This window comes from Eublepharis macularius, chromosome 1 (genome assembly GCF_028583425.1).
Source record: "Eublepharis macularius isolate TG4126 chromosome 1, MPM_Emac_v1.0, whole genome shotgun sequence".
NCBI classification, from domain to species: Eukaryota; Metazoa; Chordata; class Lepidosauria; order Squamata; family Eublepharidae; genus Eublepharis; species Eublepharis macularius.
Genome location: NC_072790.1, coordinates 73,705,089 through 73,729,680, shown reverse-complemented (window position 1 = coordinate 73,729,680; position 24,592 = coordinate 73,705,089). Strand labels below are relative to the sequence as shown.

General features: G+C 39.8%; 1 protein-coding gene across 2 annotated transcripts in view; it reads right to left on the bottom strand.

The window, feature by feature from the left end:
* The window catches only part of KCNQ5 (potassium voltage-gated channel subfamily Q member 5), a 449,493-nt gene that overhangs the window by 78,099 nt on the left and 346,802 nt on the right, over positions 1–24,592 (bottom strand). For both annotated transcript variants that reach the window (XM_054975407.1, XM_054975414.1), the window contains exon 3: positions 10,698–10,824. In XM_054975407.1, coding sequence (XP_054831382.1) covers positions 10,698–10,824 — 127 coding nt within the window. The remainder of the gene's footprint in view (positions 1–10,697; positions 10,825–24,592) is intronic.

Genomic DNA, 24,592 nt, shown 5'->3' with positions numbered 1-24,592 from the left:
TGTTTTAATTCATTTATAGTTAAGGCCAGAATCAGGCTACAAATCGAAACTTTGCCTGTTAAAGACTAATGCTGTCTTGTGAGAGAGACAGTCCCATTCCTGATAAACAGTTATGCTGTTCTAGCCAATCAGAGAGCATACCTGTTCACTCACCTAAAGCCCAAGAAATAAGATTTTTTGTGCTCCTTCAAATACCTAGCCCTATAACTAAGACTGATAAACATTACATGTTTCTTTGAGTCTCCCCTACCTCTAGCTTGCTGCCCTAAACACTGGCACTGCACACTTGTGGTCTGCTCCTGAACACAAGTGTGTCTGTAATGTTACATGATTCTTATTCTTGCCTTTTTATTTATTGCCTGCCCAGATGCTTGGGACCCCTGCCCACAACTTGGACTGATTCGGCTTGGATAGGTAGCTGTAAGCCCCTAATTCACCCTCCTGCTCTGTTTGGCTTCTTGCTTCTCCCTTCTGTAGTGAAACATGTTCCACAGTGTTGCATGGGTATATAGAATATTTATATCTTAACACTGATGTTATAATACTTATTACTGTACGTTATTATTGTGATTGCTTGAATGTCCTAATTATTCCCTTTAATTAAACTTTATCCAATTTCGCCATACTCAGGGTCTCAGTATTTGTTCCAAACCTCTATTAGGAGCTTCCTCACTTTGTCAAATGTTGTTGGTTCTTACCTTGATAGGGGAAAAAAATCCCCTTATGCTATCATATTGTGATGTTGGGGCAGAATATGTAAGCAGAATATGACAAGTCCTTTGCTATTCTTTTCTGCCTCCTCCTATAAAGAAAAGCTAGATGCTTTTTTTGCTAGGGTCAGTGGGAAAGATAGACAGGCAATGGGACTTGTGGAATAGTGAGGTATACTACTAAAAGATATTGAGAGTATTTCCCAATAAAACTCACTTAATGGAAATTGTTTTAGTTTTATAATGGAAAATTTTAAAAAGAGTCTAGATGTTGTTTAGAATATCACCACAATATCTAATATCACTACAATTCTGCCCATAGCAAAAAGTAATGCTGTTAGTGGGTATGGTGTTGATGTTACCCTTAAGGTTGAAAAACTGCCTATTCAAGAGATAGTGGCTGAATCCACACACCCGCGGAGAATCCTGGCATTGCACTAAATGTTCGCTAAATACCCGGAAGTGTAGCGTCTTTCTAGCGCGAATCTGAATCGCGCTAGAAAGATGCTACACTTCCGGGTGTTTAGTGAACATTTAGCGCAATGCCGGGACGCTCCGCAGGTGTGTGGATTCAGCCAGTGTCTGATAAAGAGCTGACTCACCCTCACTTTGGAAAAATAACTGTTTAGGTCACATAAACAGGTTTCCCATAGATTCATGAGTTATTAGCCTTTGTCACAAGCTGATTTTACCAAGTTTCATTTCATAAAAACATTATTCATATATGAGACTATTTGCTCCCTAGCTTAAACATTATTTGGTAGAATTTCATGAGTTTGAGAAGTAAATGTTAAGGCAAACAAAAGAACAGAGTTTGGTCTTTATAACACAACACAAGCAATCAATACTATTTGGCCTCAGCTTTATTTTTATGTATTTGTTTGTTTGTTTATAACATTTGTGGCCTGCCTCTCATCCATAGTTGCCCATAGTGATTTTCACCTGAAATGTTTAACATTACAATTTAATCCATAATTCAATAGAATTATAAGCAAAATCACAAGCAAACACAAGCAAAATTAGAACACAAGCAAAATCAATATACAATGTATAACAACAACAATAAAAACCCATTCAAAGCAACAACAAAAAAATAACCAAAGGTCTGTAGCTAAATTGAAAAATCTTGGCCTGGAACTAGAAACTGAAAAATCAGGTATTAGATGAACAATTGTGAGTTTGTGTCTCACAGGAACAGTGCTACCACAGAAACTCTTTTTTGGGTGGCCTATCTCACTGAGCTATCTGGGAGAAAGCCAGGCTTATTAATATTTTTAAATAAAATAAAAACATGAATAAATGGTAAATAAATATTTTATTTTTTATCCATAGACATTTCCCATTAAAAGGCTACTAGAATTATAAATGCTGGGGAAGCAAGAAGGGAGAAATTGATGTCATGTACACCTGTATACCATGCAGCCCAAAATAACACATATATTTAAAAGATGGTTCACGTGGCCACTCTTTTTGAACCCATCCTCATTTGCTGTTCTTGCTCAGGGTCTTCTGAATCTTTCATTATGGAGAGAAACCAGTTCTTGGTTGCCACTCAGGTGTGTCACACAGATATTCTTACAGCCACTTTTCCATTATGCAGCCCCACAAGGCTGCAGGTGAATGATACAAGCTTGAGGCCAGGGAAAATCCCCTAGGTCTTTACTAGACATGGGCATGAATGGGAAAAAAATTCCTAACAGCCTGTTCGTTGTTCGTTGCCACCCACGAACAACGAACAATGAACAGAACGTGTCCCCTTAACAAACATGTTCGGTGTTCATGTTCGTGGCCCTTTAAAGATCCCTTTAAACTATCAGCTGGCAGGTGGCAGGGGGGGATTCCCCCTTGCTGCCTGCCTGCTGATAGTTTAAAGGGCCCTTTCCTGCCACGTGCAAGGGGCAGGGCCCTTTAAACACCCCACAACCCCCAGCCCTCACCACCCTGCCCCACCCCAGCGCCACTGAGCTGGTGCAAGAGGGATGGAGAGATTCTCTCTGTCCCTCTGACAGCAGGCAGAGCCGGCACTGCGGGCCACTTCTGCCTGCTGTCAGAGGGATGAGGAGGCTCGCCTCGTCCCTCTGACAGCGGGCAGAGCCAGTGCCACCATGGGGCCACTTCTACCCGCTGTCAGTGCCAGTGGGATGGAGAGATTCTCTCCATCCTTCTCGCACCGGGAGAGCCGGTGCCACCCCCTTTGCTGTCATTTTCTCTTCACATTGGCAAAAACTGTACTGCCTGTTGGAAGCTACTTTGAGGGGTTACAATACTGACCTTCCCAATGTCCAATACCCACCAAATTTGCAGGGGACATAGTCCTCACTGTCCTCTGAAGACCCTCCAAGTTTCAGAGAGATTGCAGCCTGGGAAAGGTATGATCCATGGGTCCCCCCCTTTGCTGTCTATTTTTCTTCTGAGTGGTAAAAACTGGACTGTCTGCTGGAAGCTGAAAGGTTAAAGCCAGAAGGAAAGCCAGAAGGAGTTCAGACAGAGTTCAGTCCTTGCCATTGCCAGGGGAATTGATTGAAGGTGCCTGAGTGCCTGGCTTCCCGAACAGCGGCCAAACGCAATGAACGAGGCTTGCGATGACCACCGTTCATTTGGAATGGGGACTCACGAATGGCCTGTTCGCGAACAGACAATTGGGCTGTTCGTGGTTTTTTTTCATTCGTATTGCTGTTCGTGCCCATGTCTAGTCTTTATCATGCAACTGACATCTGGATGTGTCACTCACATGTAGGCACCAGTTGTCTGGGATTGCAGGATGGAAAATGAGGGTCCAGCAGGGCTGCAGCTCTGTTTACTGAGTACTACTGAGTACTGTAGTGGCGAGTTCCTATTAGGAAGGTTTCTGGAAATGAAAAAATTGAGCTAAAATTGCCAGAGAGCTTCAACCACAAATTACCACAAGAAGCTGAGAAACAGGCACCAAGCATAAGCAATAATGCAAACCTATCCTGAGTTCAATTTCAGCAAAACTAAAATATTTCCCTTCCTGCATATCTATTTGGAACATTTTATCATTCCTCTAATCACCCCCCTTCATATGAAAGCTAATATAACTAATATACTCCAGCAGATGAGGCTTTGCAGGGTTTGGGAAGTACACTTACATTGTTATTCACCAAGGGTATGAAATATGTTATTTCACTGTGATCCTATATACAGCACGACAGGAGAAACTGGTCCATTCTTCGTTTTAAAATAATTTATTTTAAAACTATTTTGCATGAGATCTAATTTTATTAAGCTCTGCTGATTCCTGTGCCTACTCTTCATGCGTTACAAATGCTGTTTGCTTAAAAGTACGATGGCATATTCTTAATGCAGTTATTTCATACAGCTTTTAAAAGCATAGTTTTTCCTATTTTGAAGTATGTTCTTCTATAGATTCATTCTACCTTTAATTCAACATGATGAAATCTAAAAACAATAGATAAGCACTTTAATCAGTTTCATAAAATATTGGCATTCCCAGGAATACCCCCAATTTCATTTGTCCTACTTCGTCGCTCCTTTACAACAATGTGATTCAATATTAGCTTTTCAGGAGTGGACTTACAAACAAGTTAATAGATATACAGATTTACTAGATTTACAAAGAAAATACATAGCTTTCAACTACCTTTTATCAATACTTCCAAATAAGACATCATATACAAATGCTAGACATATTAACTGAAGTCATCCAAGATACGACTTCATATGAAATACTGCTGGATACCTAAACATCTTGAAGAAAGGATTTATTTCCATTTTTATAAATTGCTATTAAAGTCTTTGCTGGCTACAGTCAATAATATGTAGTCATTGCATATAGTACATATTACCTCCATTTCTTTAACTGCAACATCTTTAAATTTTGACAGTTTTTGTTTCCTTGGGCAGCCTTTATTTATTTACATTGTTTACCAGTCTCTGTAATCCTAGTACTATTGCGTTGTTTATTGGAGGCATTTGCTGTCTGATTTCATTGCTTTTCATATCTTGTAATCTGCCTCAATGAGAAAGTCTCAGTGAGAAAGGCAGGCTATAACTGAAAATAACACTAAAATCAATAGGATTTGAGCAGAGTTAAACGCTTCCTTCTTTGAATTGTCCTCATGCAATACGCATGAAAAATTCTGCAGCAATAGCCATAGGCTGTAAAACAGTTTACAACTGAACTTGAGCATGTCTAATTACATACTGGACTCTTATCATATTTTTCATGAAACTGCCAAGAAACATCAGATTTGGATTGCTTCCTGCATCATGTTTCTATAATATGAGTGTCCACGACACTATTGTACCTAAAAATGTCATAAAAGAAAGATTCATGTGAAGACAGCAGGCTTTAATGGGATGAATCAATATTTAAAGGTTTAGATGATGATCTGATGGGTGCCAATTTGTGAATTAAGAGAACACGTAATTTTTTTGTGCTGTTTTGGCTTTGGTTGGTTGGTTGGTTTTGATGCATGCTGTAAGAGAGATTAAACTGCCGCATGTCACATTCTCCCCTCTTCTTGGTAATAGAGTGAAACCACCATAGCAAATCAGTAATGTGAAGTGTGGGAGTGGGGAAACTCACAAGCCTTCTGACAACAAATTGTGGGCAGAAAGAATATGCATAAAGGGGAGCAGGAACAAGGGTGATGATCCCATCTTCCCCATTCTCAACCTATCACAGTGACTCTGCTCCCTACCTATGTGCAATCAGCACTGCAGAACATAAGCATGTTTGTATGCAAGTAGGCACTGTGAGCACAAGCCAGCAATTGCATATAGGTAGGCAGCAGAGGTAGCATGTTTGTTTCTGCTCCCTGTATATGTACGTTGTTTTGTCTTACAGTGTGATGATATAAGGCAGGATTTGTTGCTGGCAGCCCTCATTCAAATTAAAGGCTTTCCATGTATGCAATAGCAGCAGCCACTGTAGGATCAGGAGGACTAGTAAGCATCAACACGTTATGGCTCCATTCCCCCTTTAGGCTTTCGTTCTTTTTATTCCCCTTCTCTTTCTCCTTTCCTTCAAGTGGGCTTCCCTTCAAGTCTTTTTATTCCCCTTCTGCAATTCTTCGTCAAAGTGAGGAAAGAGGTATTGTGCTTGGCTCCACCTCCTATGGCAGCTAATTTGGGTTTGACTTTGCCTTCTGTGACAACTCAAAATTCCAAAGGTGCCTCCAGGCTCAAAAGGTTGGGGACCCCTGTACTAGACGTTACTTAGAAGAAGGGAGAATGAGATAGGAGGCGCTTGTTCAGTGCAAAAATACCACAGCCCCAGGCAAATATAGAAGTATTCAAGAATAAGTCTTGAGTAGAACCTATTGGGTAGACCAGGTTAAACTTATGGAGAGTAAGGCAGAACTATCAGTAAAACAATTTCTGTGTACTAGAATTAGTAGAAAACATACAGCTGACTTTTTTATTCCATATATTTTAGGAACACCTACTTTCAACCCTACTGTAAAAGAGAATTTTACTAACCGTTTTTATAAAGCTTAAAAATGCTAAAGTAAATTATTTTGGAAACATTTTTCCTCATTAAAATACATGCATCTATTTATAATTTTGTATGAATGGCACAGTTACTGCCACAGATGTTTGTTAAGAACAATAGTTTATATTCACTTGCTTGATGAGTTGATATCAGCAAAGATGTTAAAGATCAGCACAGTGACATCACAATAAAGCATACAAGTAAACTTCTTTACTAGAATCCTGTGATGTACCTGGCCTAAGTTGATTTTTTTGTTCTGGTCTTCACAATGATTTACTTGCACTTGCTCTGCAGAAATACAACAGTTCCTGAAAAAGAAAGTTCTCAGAATGGGAAAGTAAGAAGATGAGAGATCAGGAAAATGCTCTTGGCTTGGTTACCTGACCTGTGTGGATTTATTTGAGAGAAGATGCTTGGCCGTGCTTCACAATACATTGCACGTCTTTACAAGCCTTTCTTCAGAGGTCGCTATCTTATTATTACCAATACAGTGAGCTCCGGTTGTTTACTTGGAACTGCAGATATACTTCAGCAGACTTTGGAGAGAAGGCAACAGCTCACAAAAAAATGGGATACTGCTCGTACAGCTCACATGTTTATTACAGGATGCTCTATGGGCCCACTGCTACATTACTGGTACTTCTGGATAGACAAACTAGTCCTAGGAAAAGGAGCTAAAAGTATTAAAACTGTCATGACAAAGGTAGTACTTGACCAGGTCTTTGCTCCATTCTTTGCATGCTGGTATTTCACAGAAATGGGGCTGCTTCAAGGTCAAAGCGTGACAGAAAGCTGGAATGAATTTAGACAGAAGTTCTGGGACTATTATTCGGCAGAACTCTCTTTGTGGCCAGCAGCTCAGATGATCAACTTTCTATTTGTCCCTTCCAACTACCGAGTCTTATTTGTGAATGTAGTACAATTGGGATGGAATATCTACCTATCATACCTCAAACACAGAATCTAAGGACAGTAAAGAACTGAAGAACAGATCTATTTCATTTAAATGATTAAGTTGGAGACAAATATATGTGGATTTGATGACATATCCTTGGAATTCTATTTTTTCCCATTCTGTTTGGGCTGCTCACTCCTGATTAAAAATTATTGGATAAGAAGTATACACAGCCCTGAGGGCTGCTGTAGTATTAGGAAAGGTGAGGTGCCAGACTTTGAAATAGCAAAAGGACAGCAAATTGTAAATTATTTAATCTATTATTCAGTTTTTACTATGTTGGTATGCCGTTAGGAGTTTCTTTGTTTGCATGTAGATATTAATTAATAAATTAATTTTTAAAAACATTAATGCCTCCTCTCCAGGAACCTGCCCAAGCTTACAAACTTAAAATTATAAAAACAAAACATTAAAATATATTAATTAAAATCCAGTAATAAAAACCCAACCCAGCATAAAAACAGACCATAAAAAAGACCACTGGCAGCTTAAAATAACAGTTTCCAAACTAAAATAGCGTTAAAAGATCAATCTCTTGAGAAAACAGACACATTTTGGCCTAGTACCTAAAGAAAGCAAAGTATGCACCAGGTGAACCGCAAGGGGAAGAGCATCCGACAAGCAAGGTGCCATTACTAAAAAGGCCCTCCCTTGTCTGGTTGCCACCTGCCTCATCTCTTAAGACAGGTACAGAGGCCAGGGTTTGTGAGGCAGATCTCAGCTGGCAGACTGAACTGTATGAGAGGAGCCTGAACAAACCAAACAAATCCATGGTTTCTTCAATATGAGAAAAAAACCTTGGAATTCCTCAGACTTGCATACTTTCCCTCTTTTCACCTCATGCGCTGACTGAAGACTCTTGCTTTACAGCTGACCACAATTTCTTATGACATCTGAATTGAGCACTTTCATGCCTACAAACAAAGCTGACTTGATTGCCCACTGCTACTCCAAGTGGCTGTGGAAGAGGTTTTTTTTTTTTTTTTAACAAACCCCCAGCAATGTTGCCTATGTTGCGACATCACTTGTGGGGAAAATCTGGACCTAGCTCTAGGAATTGCTGGAAACACTATAGTTTTACCACAGAGTTCCCAACAATTTCTAGAGCTACCCTAATATTATGAAATGTAACTGTGTGGTTATAAATCTTGCTTATATTTTTGTTGCAGCTTAAATCTATTATTCTGCATTCTATTCAAGATCATTTATGCACTTTCAAATGTCTCTTTTTTCTCTTTTAAGTAAAGTTCATAAAAATTAAAAATAAAACAAATTGCAGCTTGATAAAGTGCCTGATTTGGATGTCACAATAAACTGCAATTAGTACTAAATCAGGAAGGTTTCTATCTCAGTATGGAATACCAGTAAAAGGGGGAGAGGGAATCTGAGCTCAAGGATTGTTTTTGTCACAGACAAACAATGACTTGTTTATAACATCTGAATGCAGCCTCTGCCTCAGCACCAAGATACTTTAGTCCATTTTGTCTGTGGCTATTTAATCCATTATCAACTATTTTGAATTGATGAAAGCATGGTGGTTGCTTGTGATCCTCTCCTGTACATTCCTCAGCCATTTCAGCAATATTTGCATAGAACATACTCCCCCTGCATTTGTTCTCTCTGTCCGGAGTTTTAATAAAATTTGGGAACTTGTATATTGTATGCATATTATAATATTATTTTTATTGATTTAAACCATTGGTATGGCTTTCTGCCCAATAAGGCCCTCAAGGTGGCAAACAATTAAAAAGTTATTAAAATTCAACTTTAAAACACTGCATATGTAAAAACAGCAATTAAAACAAACAAAGAGATTCAGTAACGGAATGCCACAGTTTTTATTAATCCAATACCATTTAATAATCATCCATCAAAATACATGCAAGATAAATATTTCTTTTAAAGAAGAAATCACAGTTTGATTCAATAGTTAGTAGGAGCCAATAGCCTTAAGAATGCCACTCTTGCACTTTCCTACAAGCACGTGTCTGAAGGGCTGATTTTCCTAATTTCATACTGTCATGGCTGGTATATGGGTTCGAATCAGTCTTGTATCCCAAATGTATGACCCAGAAATAAATTATAGAAAGGAGCAAACAGGCTTCTCCATACCAAGCAAGAATATAACCATACGTCTTCAATTACTAATAATCTGAGATATGATCAAAATTAAAGGTGTGGCCTGACTTTTATTATACTATTGATATGGATTCCAGCATTACCTTGTGTCTAAGCAAAATTTCTGCAGTGAAAGCAATTGAGGGCAAGTGAGAAAGATAGCACAGTACACACAAAAGAAATCACAAACACCAATGAAGTGACAAATAGGATAAGAATGGGATTAAGTAAGAAGCAAAATCATCTGAAGAAACTGACTTAATTTCATGAAAAAAGATATGACAAAAGAAGAAGAGATAAAAGAAAAAGATAATAATTACTTTAAAAAGATAAGGACAACATACTATCCACTGCCACATTCCCTTGCCTAGCCTTTAGTGGATACTCCTTCCATTACTCAGTCACATGGAAGCATATTAAAGGCTGCCTGACCATTCACAAAAATATCAAATTCCCTTAAAATTCCTACCCAAATCTGCACTCATAGGCTTCACCTAAATCTCTTTTCCACTGTGCTAATAGGTTTATCCTTCCTGCTGTCATCAATGTTGGGCAAAAATTCTTTCTCACTGTTGTTCTCACCTAAGGGCTAATAGGCCTAATCAATCCTTATTAAACTAGCTCCCTCTTTATGTCAAGATGGGGGTGACTGACTGAAGGGAGAGATTACATGTGGAAGATTAAAGCCAGGGTAATCATCCTAGTGATAAAAACTAGACATTAAGGTGAATTTAGGGGCTACAAGTACACCTATCCTCACATTTAAAAAGGAAAATAAACGCAACCTTGTTATCAATGGTATTCTCTAGCAATTCAGATGTATGTGGTATATTCTATACAAGTATACATCTTTTGCTTTTTATAGAGATTATAGGAAATCCATGTACCTATCAAGATCACATCCTATTTAATTACCCATTTGATGTGGGCAACGAACTGAAATGCAAACTGAAGTTCGTCATGAACTGGGCTGGTTCATAGTTCGCAAATTGGTGATTTATGGTTCGCAAACCGGTGGTTTGTGGGAGCTCATTTCTCACGAACTGTGATGAATTTTAGCCCGGTTCATTTGGTTCGTATTTTGATTCGTCACTGCAGACAGCCTGGCGCCGATCAATCAGTTTCCTAGGCAATGGAGGTAGGTGGGTGGGCTCTCTGCAGAACTTCTGCTGACCGGAAGTGACATTTTCATGAACCAAATGAGCTGGTTCGTGAACTGGGGCAAGCTCATGAAAGTTCGTGGTTCATGAAATGCAATGAATCACAAACCATATGGTTTGGAATTTTCCCGGTTCATGTCCATCTCTATTACCCATCTCTGATACAAATAAAAATGATGGCAAATAGAATTCTACTCTTCTGGTTTTTACCTAATCACAAGGCAGATGATAATTGTTGTCATGTATAATGAAGTTAGCCTCAGTTGAATACTTACCAATTACACAGAATGGTTTCCTTGCAAATCGCAGCCTTCCTTGCCATCCACGATATCGACAACAGCAGCCAGCAGACCAGATGCGTATGATAAATTCTAAACCAAAGACAACAATCATGACAGACTCCTAAAAGGGACAAATAAGAAACACAGATGGTGAAGTCAACAACAGAAAAAAACAGAAGCAAATGCTTGTCAGTGCTGGTTAATTAATCTCAAGCAGCTGGAATATAAATTGCCTGCTTTAAAAAAATGAAATGAAATACATCGAGAACTTAAAAGCTTGCCTCTCCACATAATATATACTAGTATATAATACATGTAGGTGTCAATTTTTTTAAAATTCCACCTTCATGTAGCAACCAACACATAAGAGAAAGGGCTACATTTGAACTTTAGTCCTCGTGTGATTTAATTTTTAATAGGCAATCCTTTATAGCAGTACAGGTAGTACTTTATATGTGAAAATATTAATAAATATGATTCCATCTGCAATCTAAAATGGTGTATTCGAGGAAGTCCTCTATCACGTATAATTTAGTATTAAAGTAAAATGAAATTATCTTCTTACCTATACAGTCTATAGCCTAAATTCCGTTAACATATACCTCAGAACTGGTTTCTTCAGAGCATTTAATTTAGTATGATTCTAAGACACCATTACATGTTGTATGATCACACTTTTTTTGGTCCTCCAGTTGTCTATGGTCAACTAGAGACAACTAATCATATTTTCAAAAACCTGAAAAATCTCTTTGACCAAAGAGATTAATTGGACAAATTAATTAGTGCTGCTTTGATTCTATAATTTGGCAGAAGAAGGGATCACGTTTCAAGCATCATATTCTGGGATGTCATTTAAAGTTGATAAGTTGTTAATTGTTCTGTTTATTATGTTTTTATCTCACAGAACACACAACTTTTCTGCATCAGGAACAAAAACGTCTTGGGTCATCAAGGAATTAATACAGACCCTCAGGGCAACAATATTATGCAGTCTTTGAATCGTTTTAAAACAACCTTCAGCTCCAGTGTCTGATGTAAATTCCTGGCCTCTAGAGACTTGTCAAAATCTTATTTGTCAGGACTGTAAAACTACTTGTATTTTATATTTATTTTTAAATATAGTTTCTTTCCCTGAGGTTTCGCAATAGACATTCAAATAATAATCAATGCAAGAACGGGTATACTAAAAGCAGGTATGGTGTCACAACCATCATGGAAAATCAACTTTCAGGTTATTGCTGTTACACTATACTATTTTGAAATGATAAAGAGCTAATGAGTTAAAAACAACAGAGACATAAAATACTTGTAAAAAGTATAGGGATGTGCGCTTCGGGTTTCCGATTCGGGTAAAATACCTGAATTGGACCCGATCCATAAAGATTTGAGATATCTGAATCGGGGCCAACAAATCCTGAATCAAAGCTTTCCGAAGCATTTGTAATGCTTCAGAAAGCTTCGGGGCTGAGTTTAAAGGGCCTTGCTGCTGCTTGTGGGGCCGCAGAGCGGCAACAGAGGTGAAGAAAGCCCTTCCTGCTCCTCAAATGGCTGCAGCGCTGCGGTGGCCATTTGAGGGGCAGGAAAGACCGGAGGAGGTGGTGCGGTGGCAGAGGAGCTGGCTGGTCCCAGGCCGTCGCAGCCTCGTGCTGCTGCCGCTGCTGAGCCACCGCCCAGCTGATGACCCTCCCACTCTCCCTCTGGCCAGGTAAGTGGGTGGGGGGTGGAGCGGTTGCCTGGGGGGATGCGGGGTGGAGGGATTGCCCCCCCTCACTTCAGTATGCTCCGAATTCTAAAGTGGGCTGCACATCCCTATCCAGGATAAAGCTGCCCTATGTCAGCTGCCTAATTTGTTATCTTTACACGATGGTACCAGATTTGTAAGAAAGTATTAGTAAATTAAACTCAGGAATATTTGCAAAGAAAGTGGTGGCCCAACTTTGATTTTTTGCTAATAAATCACTCATGTTTTACTCTGTAAGAAACTACACTTTCTTAATCGCAGGCAGCACCTATGGTTTACTAATCTACCTTTCATCTGCATGCTATAACTGCCTATTTCTTATTTAGAGTGCAATCATTCTCAGCTAATTTATTTTAAAATATTATATTTTATATACTCCCCTCAACTTCAAGTACAGTATTTGTGGAGAAAAATGCTTAAATGCTTCTTTATTAAACTTTCCAGAAGAAAACAGGTTTCATAAAACTTTGGTCAAGAGGCCCTGTTGGGATCTGCTGTTTTGTTAACACGCACACACCCAAATTTAAGGGAATGTGGAGGGTTTTCCTTCTCTTGCCAGTTTGATAATTCTGTTTAGCCCAGCCTATAGAACTCTGCTGGCTCTTCCTCTTAGCTGGGTTGAGACACCAGGGGCCTGTAGCCATGACAGTATTTATTTTGTACTGTACTTTACGGCACTGATAGTGTAGTAATATTGGTTCGGTACTTGGATGTGAATTGTCCTACTCATGAACTTCAAAACTACTTAGAAAATATTTTTGCAGTAATTGTCAGCACCTGCCAAAGGATCTTCTCTAATATATTTTATGATGATGGGAATGAAACAAATCAGCTATTGTTGGAAAACTGACAAATTTATGTTATTTAGTTTCAGTTTTTATAATGTCAGAATGGAAAAAACGTCCAAATTAAAGCAATATTCAGAATTCCAAGTGCTGTTAGAACTGCTGTTAGCGCAGAAAACCTGAATTACTACTGTAAATCAGTATTTCATTTGCAATGTGTATCTACTGGCTCAGAATTACATGTGCATTCTGATGTACATCTAGGTTTCCTACGTCAACAAATTTCCCTATTCATGTCAGTGGAAGGGCAGCTCTGAATAGATGTAACTTTGCATAAGCAAAGTGGCTTCTTTCTTGATCAAGTGAAACAAGGAAGCCCTTGCATAGAAGGGAAGTGTATGTGCATTGGAACTTCTTTATCTGTTAAAAAAATAGATAGATTGGGAAGATTGGATGTGAAGCCACTTAATAAAAGCCTCTTCCATAACACTTGCGCTAAAAATTATCAGACTGTTTTAAGTCCCCATAAAACACAACATAAATCCTAATAACAATCTCAAACTAATAGGGCATCACAACCAAAGAAGATAAGAGTGAAACTAATTCCTAAATGCTGTATACTGTATGAATATCCAGGACAGCTAATATAATTTAAGTATGACATGCATTCTCGTATTTCTTTAGCATACCACTAGAGTGAACTTTGAATTTAGGGCTATTAAAAATATCCATTTTCAGAGTTTGCTGCTAAAAATACGTACTGAAGAAAAATGTGATGATAACAGAGAAACTGCTCATCCAAGGCTGATAATGGATTTGTTTAAAATTAGCCTGGCTCTGGAGTTCCCATTTTACTTTTGACTGCATTAGTAGTGGTAAGAGTTTGTATGTTGCACAAAATATAATTTTAACTTAAAAAAACCCAGTCATTTGAAAAAACATAAAACCACGTGTGTAGAAAGACCTACACTTTGCACAGAATAATCCAAACAAAGAAGTGAAGGGCCATATTGATGAGGCAAAATGAGAAGTTGATTCCTGGGCAGGGTGATGTACTCATTTCAAGCCTTCTCATACTGAAAGTTAAATCAAAAGTAATGTGTTTAAAGACAAAGGTTGAAGATTAAGCTAAGCTTGAAAAGCTAAGGAAAAGAGCAACAGTCCAGTAGCACCTATAAGACTAACAAAATCAGTGGCAGGGTATGAGCTTTCATGAGCCACAGCTCACTTCTTCAGATACAGCTAGAATGAGGAGTGAGCCGTGGCTCAAGAAATCTCATATCCTATGTCAAAGAGTTCCAGACCCCTGGGGCCCAGCCCAGCTAAGGGGAAGGGACACAGGCTGCCTAGAAGGCCCTGTTGCAAACAGCAAACCAGATAAGCTGCCACCAGCTCCCCAGTCTATTCCTAGGCTAAGGAGTTAGGGAGCAAAGTTCCAGAGCCTATTAGGGAATTAGCCACAGGAAAGTCTACCTTGTAAGGGTAAGCTTGCAGGCAGAGTTCACAGCAAAAGAATAATTGTTTGGTAGGTGGATCTCAAGCACACACACAGGGCACATAGGGTGAGGTTTGACAAAGGTTCTATAGCAGTGAGGCTTCAGAGTCTTAATAACCCACACAAGGTAAAAATATAAAGGTTTATTAAATCAAAGTGCAAGGTTATCACACATAAGACACAAAGTGAGCACAAACAAAAAAACCCCTACAGCAGTAAGCTCTACATACCACACTGAATTCTTAGGAGGCAAAGCAAGTTGGTTTCTCAAGCGTAGCAAGCAAAAGTCCCTGGTAAAGGGCCCACAAAATAGCAAAAACAAAAGATGGAAGCTTCAGTCCTCATCAAATAGAGCCAGAAGCAAAAGAGCACAGGCATGTAAGTCAACTACAAATTTAGTTCCCAGTGGTAGGAACATTTCTTCCTTCAAAAATTAAGTAGTAATAAACTCTGAAACAAGTTTAAAGGAATGAAAGCTTAAAAGGTAGAGTTTTAGATTTAGAACTTAAAACCAGGTTTCTTTAGTTCTTAAGTTAATTTACACAGGGTTAACCTTGCGATCCTATGCAAGTTCACATGAAAGTAAATCTCAATTAGTTCAATAGGAATCCCCCTCCCATACTTGCCACTAGATATGGGCACGCATTGGTAATCTCTTGGTTGTGGCAAAGAACTTGCTGGCTTTATATTGGAAATCCAAAATAATCCCCACAAAAGATAAATGGTTAGAAAAAATTTGGGATCACTATGTACAAGAAAAAATATATGATAAATTATATCAAACTGAACATTACCCAAGGGAAACTGATTTTATGGCAAAATGGCAACCATTTATTGAATTTATTTCTATCACAGATCAGCATCCTCCCAAATATTTACTTTTTGTTACTCAAGATTGAAGTAATAGCTCCCAAAGAAGATCTAGTTATATGAACCTTAACAAAGCTGACTTATTGACTATTATCTGTTATCCTTGTTTCTTGTTCAAAGCTATAACCAATCGTGATTAAGTATTCCTGTACATTATTGTATATAGTTAACTATTACTTTGTTGTTCTTTTTTAACTCTGTTCACTGATTTTAATAAGTTAATAAAAATATTACTTAAAAAAAAAGATATGGGCACGAATTGAAATACGAGTCAAATTTTGTGACGAATTGGGCCGATTCGTGTATCATGAAAACATGTTTTGTGGGGCTGTGTTTTTGACAAAATCCATGCCTTTTGGGGCCGATTCGTTTGATTCGTGAATACTTCATGAGGCCAGACAGGCAGGTGCCAATCCACTGATTCCCTAAACAATATAGGCCCAGAATGTCTGCAGAGCTTTTGTTGCCATGGAAACCCTAATCTTAGCCCACATAACTCTGATAGGCAGCTCTCCCTGCGGGTCTGCACAAGTTTACCTGGGAACTGTAGTGGGAGACTCCTTCCCATCTCTACCTTCTCTGTTTTTAAGAACGGGATGGTGGAGTAGCGGCAGCGGTGGCAGCCTCAGCAGCTCCTTCTGCCACTACTTGCTGCTTGCCAACTTCAGGAACCCTTCCCTGACTCTCTACCTCCCCTCCTGCTGCTGCTCTGACATGCCTTCCCACCCTTGCCCCCAAGCTCCCTGGAGCAGATCCTGAGCAGATCCACTCTGCTTGGCTTTTCCTTCGAGAACTTGGAGATGGGAAGGGAGGGCATCTCAGAGCAGGAGGAAGACAGGAGGACTGGAAGGAAAAGTCAGCAAAAAGAACCAGAAGAAAGGAAAACCCAAGCAGTTCTGCTCCACTTGACCTTTCTTCCAGCAGCGGCAGAAAGCAGGAGGCCAGGAGGGAAAAGTCACCAAAGAGAGCCTGAAGAGAGCTACTTGGAAGGTGGCTGAAGGAGAGCCTGCTGAAGTCTCCCTGCGAGTTTGGCTTCTCTGGGTATGAAGGGGGCCATTGTAGGGCCCTGGGATCTGACGAATCACGAACCTAATGAATCATTTCATGAATCGGGACAATTTCGTGAAAGTTCATGGTTCGTGGAACATGATGAACCATGAAACTCAGAGTTCATTTTTTCCCATTTCTTGCCCATCTCTACTTGCTACCCCTGTGGGACTAGGACAGACTCCAGAGGCTATTCTTCCAGAGCCCACCTTGGACCTGAATGGCAGCATGGCCAGGGGAGGCTCATCCCTTCTGCCACAGCTCAGGACAAGGGCAGGATCCAGAGGCAATGCCTAGGCAGCATGGACAGTAGCCTGCTTGGGGTGGTGAAATAGTTTGAGCTGGCCATGCATCATGAAGGAGTCAATACCAAATATTTCATGAAGGAGGCAACCATCAATAGAGGGGTATTTAAATGTGCAAGTATACCATTTTGTTAAAATTGCTAACTAAAAAATAGAGAACTGAGTCATATTTTATTCCTGTTGCTTTCAATTGTGTTCAGTTATACAGAAGCTTTCAATATTAAAAAAGTATGCTGAATAGTTATTGCTAACTCTGTTTCCTTTGCCATAACTTTTCACCATGTTACAGCCCTAACGGCAGAGCTTTTAGTTCATAAATTCATGCATGTGGCAATATTACTCACCCTTCCCTCATTATTGTGTGTGCATAATCTTTAAAATGGTCGATATGTTTATTGTTGGAGACATCCACAATTTCTTATATGGTTCTGATATACTGTACATTTTTGCAGCAGTACTGCAGTGTGCATTGTGGTGCACAAATGAAAATGAAAATTTTGCTTTAAGAGGGATTGCAAACACATGCAGAGTTTCTGCAATCTACTAAGACATAAGGAACACCATTCTTACCATTAGGGATCCCTGGTGCCCAATGGTGGCGGGCAATCTTCCTGCTTGCCCACTGGTTGCTGGTGGGAACATGCATGGTGCACATGCTCCCAGCAGATGCAATGACATCACTTTCAGAAGTGATGTCATTGCGCCAGCTGTGGGAGTGCAATGACATCACTTCTGGAAGACTCCCATAAGTACTGCGTCCCTCTCCTCCTGCCAGGAGGGAATAGGAACCTACTTATCATCCTCATTTTCCACTCAGCATTGTCTCCTATGGACTCATGTTGGTCACTAAAGTTGTTAACTGCCTAGTGATGGGAAGACAAGGTGAGTGTTTGCTTTGCAGCAATAGAGACAAGAAAAGTGCAACAGCCATTCAAATCCATCCAATTAAAGAAATAAAGACCTTGTAGTGATATGGATATAGGTACTATCATGGAGAGAGGCAAGAATGTGAAGGCATGCTGCCACATGATAGAATGAAATTGATTATGAAATATTCTTGGACATCCTACATTTTCCTCTGATCTCCACCAAATATCTTACATGGTCCAAAATCAAACCACCCCTACATTTAGTTTTCTTTTAAAAGTCGCCATATCTTTATCTTCTTCTGCAAGCACCAGTAACAGCCTCACAAGGGAGTAAATCTCATGTCAAGGGAAAGGCTTTATATCTTAGGCAATATCCTTGAATGGTGATGTATGTAGATTATGCTTGGACACAAACTGAAACCCATGCTAGGAATATAATTAATTCAGTCAGTGGCCTCATCAGACAACATGGAATGCACAGGCTTCTTATAATTTTTAGAGACTAGTGTTCCATGAAAAATTCATCAACTACTCCATCCATGCTCACCACCTCTTGAAAGGTTGTGGAGTTCACTGCTCTGATTTGAATGGTTTTCATCTGTGTATCCCTGGTGTGTTTTCTGGCAAAATAACTGCTATCTTGGTTTGGACTAGGGAAGCCACAAACTTCATGGCAAACATGATGCCTCGTGAATATACCATATTCAACAATGTACTCACTCGAGAATGAAGCCTTGAATGTCCTTGCCTTGCCATGTCCCAAGTCAAGGAGCCTTGCATTGTGCAGCAATTTTGGTGGTAGTTTCATTTCCATATGTCTTGTAGGTATTTTTATATCTGCATCATAGGTGAAATTGATTCTCCACCAGGATCATGGGTGCTCAGGTTAGGTAATTAAACGACATGTGAGGAAAGGGGACCACATACCCAAAATAATCTTGATAACCAGGGCTTTTTTTCAGCTGGAACGCAGTGGAATGGAGTTCTGGAATCTCTTGAAAATGGTCACATGGCTGGTGGCCCCACCCCGTGATCTCCAGACAGAGGGGAGTTTAGATTGCCCTTTGTGCCGCTGGAGTGGCGTGGAGGGCAATCTAAACTCCCCTCTGTCTGGAGATCAGGGGGTGGGGCCATCAGCCGTGTGACCATTTTCACTGAGGGCGATTTAAACTCCTCCCTTGTTCCAGCTGAGCCAAAGTGATGTCATTGGCCCTGGGAGCGTGTGCGCACTTTGCGCGCACATGTGGTACCAGGGGCATCACCTCCAGCCAAGAGTTGCCTCCTGTGCTGGCAACCCATTGAGTTCCACCACCTCTTTTCCCAGAAAAAAAGCCCTGTTGATAACACAGACTTAAATGAACACCAACCAGTATTTTTTTAAAAAACAGCATCTATTTGTCATTAGTGGCCAGCTGATTGATTTACCTTTTATTTACATGACTGGTTGCTGAGCAGCATGCAATGATGACAGGTCTGAAGCGAAGGGGGAAACTAGAACTCCCAGAGTGCTGTTTGAGAATACTGCTGATTGCATTGTGTTATACCGTCAGAATACTGAAAAAGTAATCAAACAGGCCAACTTTGCTCATGACTAGTGGGCAGAATGTGAACGGAACTGGCAGGTTGTTCGAGCATCCCTAATTTGGACTGCCAGGAGATTTAAACCCCTGACAAGAATAACTGTGTGAAGTGAACAAAACCAATCAGTGGGTATATAGGTGGCCAAGTGTATGTGAAAACCAATAATTAACCACTCTAAAATGATGCTCTTAGAGATGTAAGCAAAAGGTATAAAATATCAGGTATTTCTTTGTCTTACTAGAACACATGGAGGCCTGTTTTGAGGTCGTGTTCTCTATATTGCAATATATAAATCAACTTTTCCAGCCCTTGTTCGCCTCATTCCTTTGTCTCAAATTGGGCTGTGGGCAAAGGTGCACAGTTCTGTGTAACATTTCTTCAACTGCTACTATTATTCACTTCACATTGCTATAAAGAGACAGCACAGGATACTGACTCAGTACACTCAGTAAACTCATGCTTAGCAGAAGACATTTTAAACTGGACCATAGGATTGCTTTGCAAGATATCTTCCTGGGGCAATCCCTAATATGTGCCTGGAAGCACATATTTGTCTCCTTATGGCTCTATTTTTATTAAATTGGAGCTGATAAGATACAGATAGAAGTTCATTTGGGAAGGTCAAAACATGGATCATTAACAATTTGGCATGGCAAAGCAGGTAACAGCTAAGCCAATTATTTATGCATTTTAAAAACTTCATTTTGCTGCATTGTACAGCATATGCCTCTTAAGTGGTGTACAGTGCAATGATAACAGAATTTCACCCTACTAAGTCCCTTGAAGTCAATGGGCTTGTAAGAGAAATCTTTTCTTAGGATTTATTTATTTATTTAATTACTTATTGGATTTTTAACCTGTCCTCCCTGGAAGCAGGCTCAGGGTGGGTTACAATCATAAATAGGGTACAATAGGTAAAACCAATAAAATAGCATCTCAGTGCAAATATGGATATTCACATTCCAGTGGGGCACCCTTCCTCCCTTTCCCTGCCCACCATACACAAGGGAAGAAAAGGGTGGAGGTGTGGGTTGGTGAACCTCTAACTCTTCAAGCATGGGGAGGCAGATGGACCATATGCTCCCCTACACTGACAGGAGACCTGCAGGGAGGCTAATTAGATGGATCCAGTGCTGGCCTCAACCATATGCCTAGTGGAACATCTCTGTCTTACAGGGCCGCCGAAAAGATACAAGATCTTGGTGGGCCCAAGTGTCTTCTGACAGAGAGTTCCACCAGGTTGGGGCCAGGACAGAAAATGCCCTGGCCCTGGTCGAGGCCAGGTGAACCTCACTGGGGCCAGGTACCACCAGTAGATGTTTACTTGCAGATCTAAGAGCTTTCAGAGGTACATATGGGGAGAGGCGGTCCCTCACTGGTAGAACTAGTAGAAGCACCGGTAGAACTGTAGTCTTGATCTTCTCTTGAACATTTCTCGTTAATGCAGGTTGCAAAGGCAAAGAACTATACATGAACCAGTAATTCCCCGCTATCATGGGATGGGGATTAAGGGGTAGGGGAGTATGAAATAAAATATGGTATTTAAAATATCAAACAACTTCTGAGGTGGTAAAGGCTTGTACCAGCCTCTGTTGAGTCGATGCAAGTGCTAGGGCATGTGTCTTTCCCTACCTCAAGTGCTTTAGGTTCTGCATGTGTCTGAATAGTATCTGGAACAGCAGAAAACCATAAAATAACTGGTCCAAAATATCTCTGAAGAAGTGATTTTCATGAGTAGGAGGCAGTAGGTATGATGTAAAAGAATGATTTTCACTTCTTTACTATAGCTAAAGATAGGTATGAATAAATATACTTTTATTTGTGTGCATCATTATGCATGACAAAAGAGGCGTGTGGTAAAAAAAGGCAAAGTGGGGATGGGAAAGAAATGGCTGGAAGCTTGTAAAACTATGGATGCAATCCTAAAGACACTTTCTTGGGAGTAAGCCCCACTGAATAATATAGGACTGAATTCTGTCTGAAACTGCTTAGGATTGTTCCCTATTTCAAGAATAACACGATAGCTTTAGTTCTCCTTCTGAACCCTAGGTGCCACAACATCTGGATGGAAATTTGTCAGCCTGATCATATACTCATATTCAACACCGACTGATTTGGTCTCTAGATTTAAATTTGTTTCCTGTTCAGAAGTTCTGTTGATTTCTGCTGAAGGTGTGTTTGCTTACATAAGGCCAATAGTCAAATGGTATGCATATGAAAAAATTGACACCTACTGATTTCAGGAAACAATAAGGATATTTCTAATGTTCCTGCAGCTCTTTTACATATGAATAAGTCATACTTGCAGTGCTAAAGAAAGCTGTGGGATTGCAGTGGGTGGGGGGCAGAGTTCACTCTAATTGTGATGGTAAGTAATGTGATAATTGCAATTAAATAGCTGGTCCAAAATCTTGCAGAACAAAGTCACTGAAGAATGTGCTTTTCTCTTCCACTGAAACCTATGGGACTTTAAAGCGCTAACTTTGTCTGAATTGTGACATTGTTTTTATTATTTTTGGTATATTCTGCTAGCAATCAGGGTATTGAAATGGCTTAAATTGCCTTGCTTCTCTGTTGGTTTCAGCAATAAGTGGTTTCCTTTAGTAGGGCATTAAAATGACTAAAACCGTTGTTATTGTAGTTTCCTCATTAATTAACACCACTAATCATTAAAACTCTAAATAACCTTTGGTTAATTTGCAGAGTACATGCTGTGGCCATCAAATTCCCATGGTTCTAGTCTGTTATTCTAAAGTATCAAAGAGCGTTTCAGTAAAAGAAGAAAACATGGACATACATTCTGGGTTAGCCTCCAAAGAATCATACTTCATTTGCTATGCAAAAATAAACCTACTAATGGGATGCGAAAAGATTAAAACAATAAATTTTCTGTTATCTTACACTCTCTGCTTATAATATACAGATTTTTGGGTTGCAACATTTAGATATTAATCACATGGGTTTTGAGTGACTAATGTACTAATTAATCAATTCTATTTAAATAAATCGGCATATTACCAAAATTTGTTGTTTTGAAGGTACTTACTGAAAGAAGTGTGAAATAACATACATATTTATTAAACCAAAGACTTTACCCTATTGTTAGGCTGGAAATTCATCATTAATGTTTTCTTTTTCACTAATTTGGGAGTCTGAAATAGAGAATATTTTCTATTTGGGGAACACTTAATTTTTCTAAATTTAATTTAATTTTTCTTTTAAAAGAGGAGCATTCCAAAGCCTAGGTCAAATGCTGTGTGCTTAAAAACAAGTGTTGTCCAATTTGATACCTTGTTTGTAGGAAAGGGGCTGAATATACCCATAAACCTCCTTGCACTGCCCCTTTTGGATTCTACATCATCAGTTCCAGCCTACCATCATTCCCAGGTGATTGTCACTGTGAAAAGTGACAATGTTGACCATCTCTTGGGCCGATTCCAGACGGCCCTCCCCGTCCCGAAACGTCGCGCGTCGTCATGCAGAAAACGCAAAATATCGCGTTTTCTCGCGTGAGTTTTGCGCGATGTCACGCAAAACTCGCGTGAGAAAACGCGATATTTCGCATTTCGGGATGGGGAGGGCCGTCTGGATTCGGCCTTGGTCAATTTAATGTGCGTACAAGTACATGGGCAACCCTTGCTTCATACTTCTCTTTGAATAGATCCATGATCAACTTATCTCTGATTCTGTCAATCATTTATGTGAGTGGGGAGGTATCGGCTGGATTCATTTACACAGACACTCAGCACTGGCTCATGTGGTAGATTACAGGAAGGATCACAACTCCCACCATGGAGGAACTGAAGGGGAAAGGGATGTGATACCCTTGCTAGACAGTGTAAGGAAGCAGCAACAGAGAAGCTAGGGCAACTACAGAATGGATAGAAGAACCCAGTATTGGTGCAGGTTATGACATCAATTGCTGGTACGATTCTGGTTTCCATTCTGAAGCTGTATGCCTGCTCAGGTCACAGCCCTTCCATCACTACCTCCTGATACCCTTTGATGGGCACCACATCTCCTCTCTCTTAAGCAATGCTTAATGGTAGAAGCTGGAATCTCCCCTGCACACATCTTTAACAGGTGATCAGCACCATGTTATAAGCCCTAGTTATATGAACAGTATGCAGAAAGGCCACATATTCAACTGGATGTTGGATGCAGACCACTCTCCATGTTTCACTGTTTTGTCCAAAAGGCCACAGGTGAGCAGCATTTATGTGGCTTGTCCTCTTAATAAATTGGGGCAAAAGCATTTTGTATGGAAAGGTAGCAGCAGCCAAGATATGGTGATTTTCATATATTAGATTGCATCTTTTTTTTTTCATCCCAGTGAGGGTCCCAAAATAGAGGGCAATGAAATCTCACTTTAACACCTACATCAACAGTCTCTCTTGCAGCCGTTTTAGAGTTACCAGTATGCTGAACCATGCTCTCACAGACATGTTATTTTGTCAAAATATGAAAAAGTTTAGTGTACCCATAATGTTCTACCTCTTTCCTGTTCATTAAGAAGCTGATTATTATGCTGCATTATATATACTTCAAGAGAAAAATATCTTGGATAAATAAGTATGACTCACTTTTCAAGTAGAAGAAGCAAGAATTCAGAGATGACAATTTTAAAACTTAGGAAGTAAATGTTGAATCCTTTCCAGCTGGATTTGTAAGAATAGGAGAATCATGTCGTAATTTTTAAAAAAGGATTTTGTAAACAGAGTATAAATCACTACCAATGAAGTCCAGTACCTCCAAATAGAGTGTCATAAATGGTTGCGCGATCTGATCCTATGTTTACTCAAAAGTAAGTTCATTGGTGATTTCAGTGGGTACTCCATATAAGTAGGCTTTGGATTTTAACCTAGCAGAGGAAAAGTGTAATTAACAAACCCCATGAGCTGCAACTCACCCCATCTTAACAGCAGCACCGGCAGTTCTCCGCAGTTTTTGTGGCTCCTCCATTTAACAGCCACTGGAAAATTCAGTAAAAATGCTGTGTGTGAATTGCATCATTCAAAGGACGGTGGCTTGTGCCCATACATTTGTTTGTGCAGCATGTCACTTAAAGGGGCTTGCCTGACTTACCAGTGATCCAAGTTGCAACTGGATGGTTAAGTGAGGTGAAGGGCCATCTTTTTTGGAGGCATGGTGTCTGCCATCATGGTGGCTGAGGAGGCTCCCAGGCTCCTCTGGGCA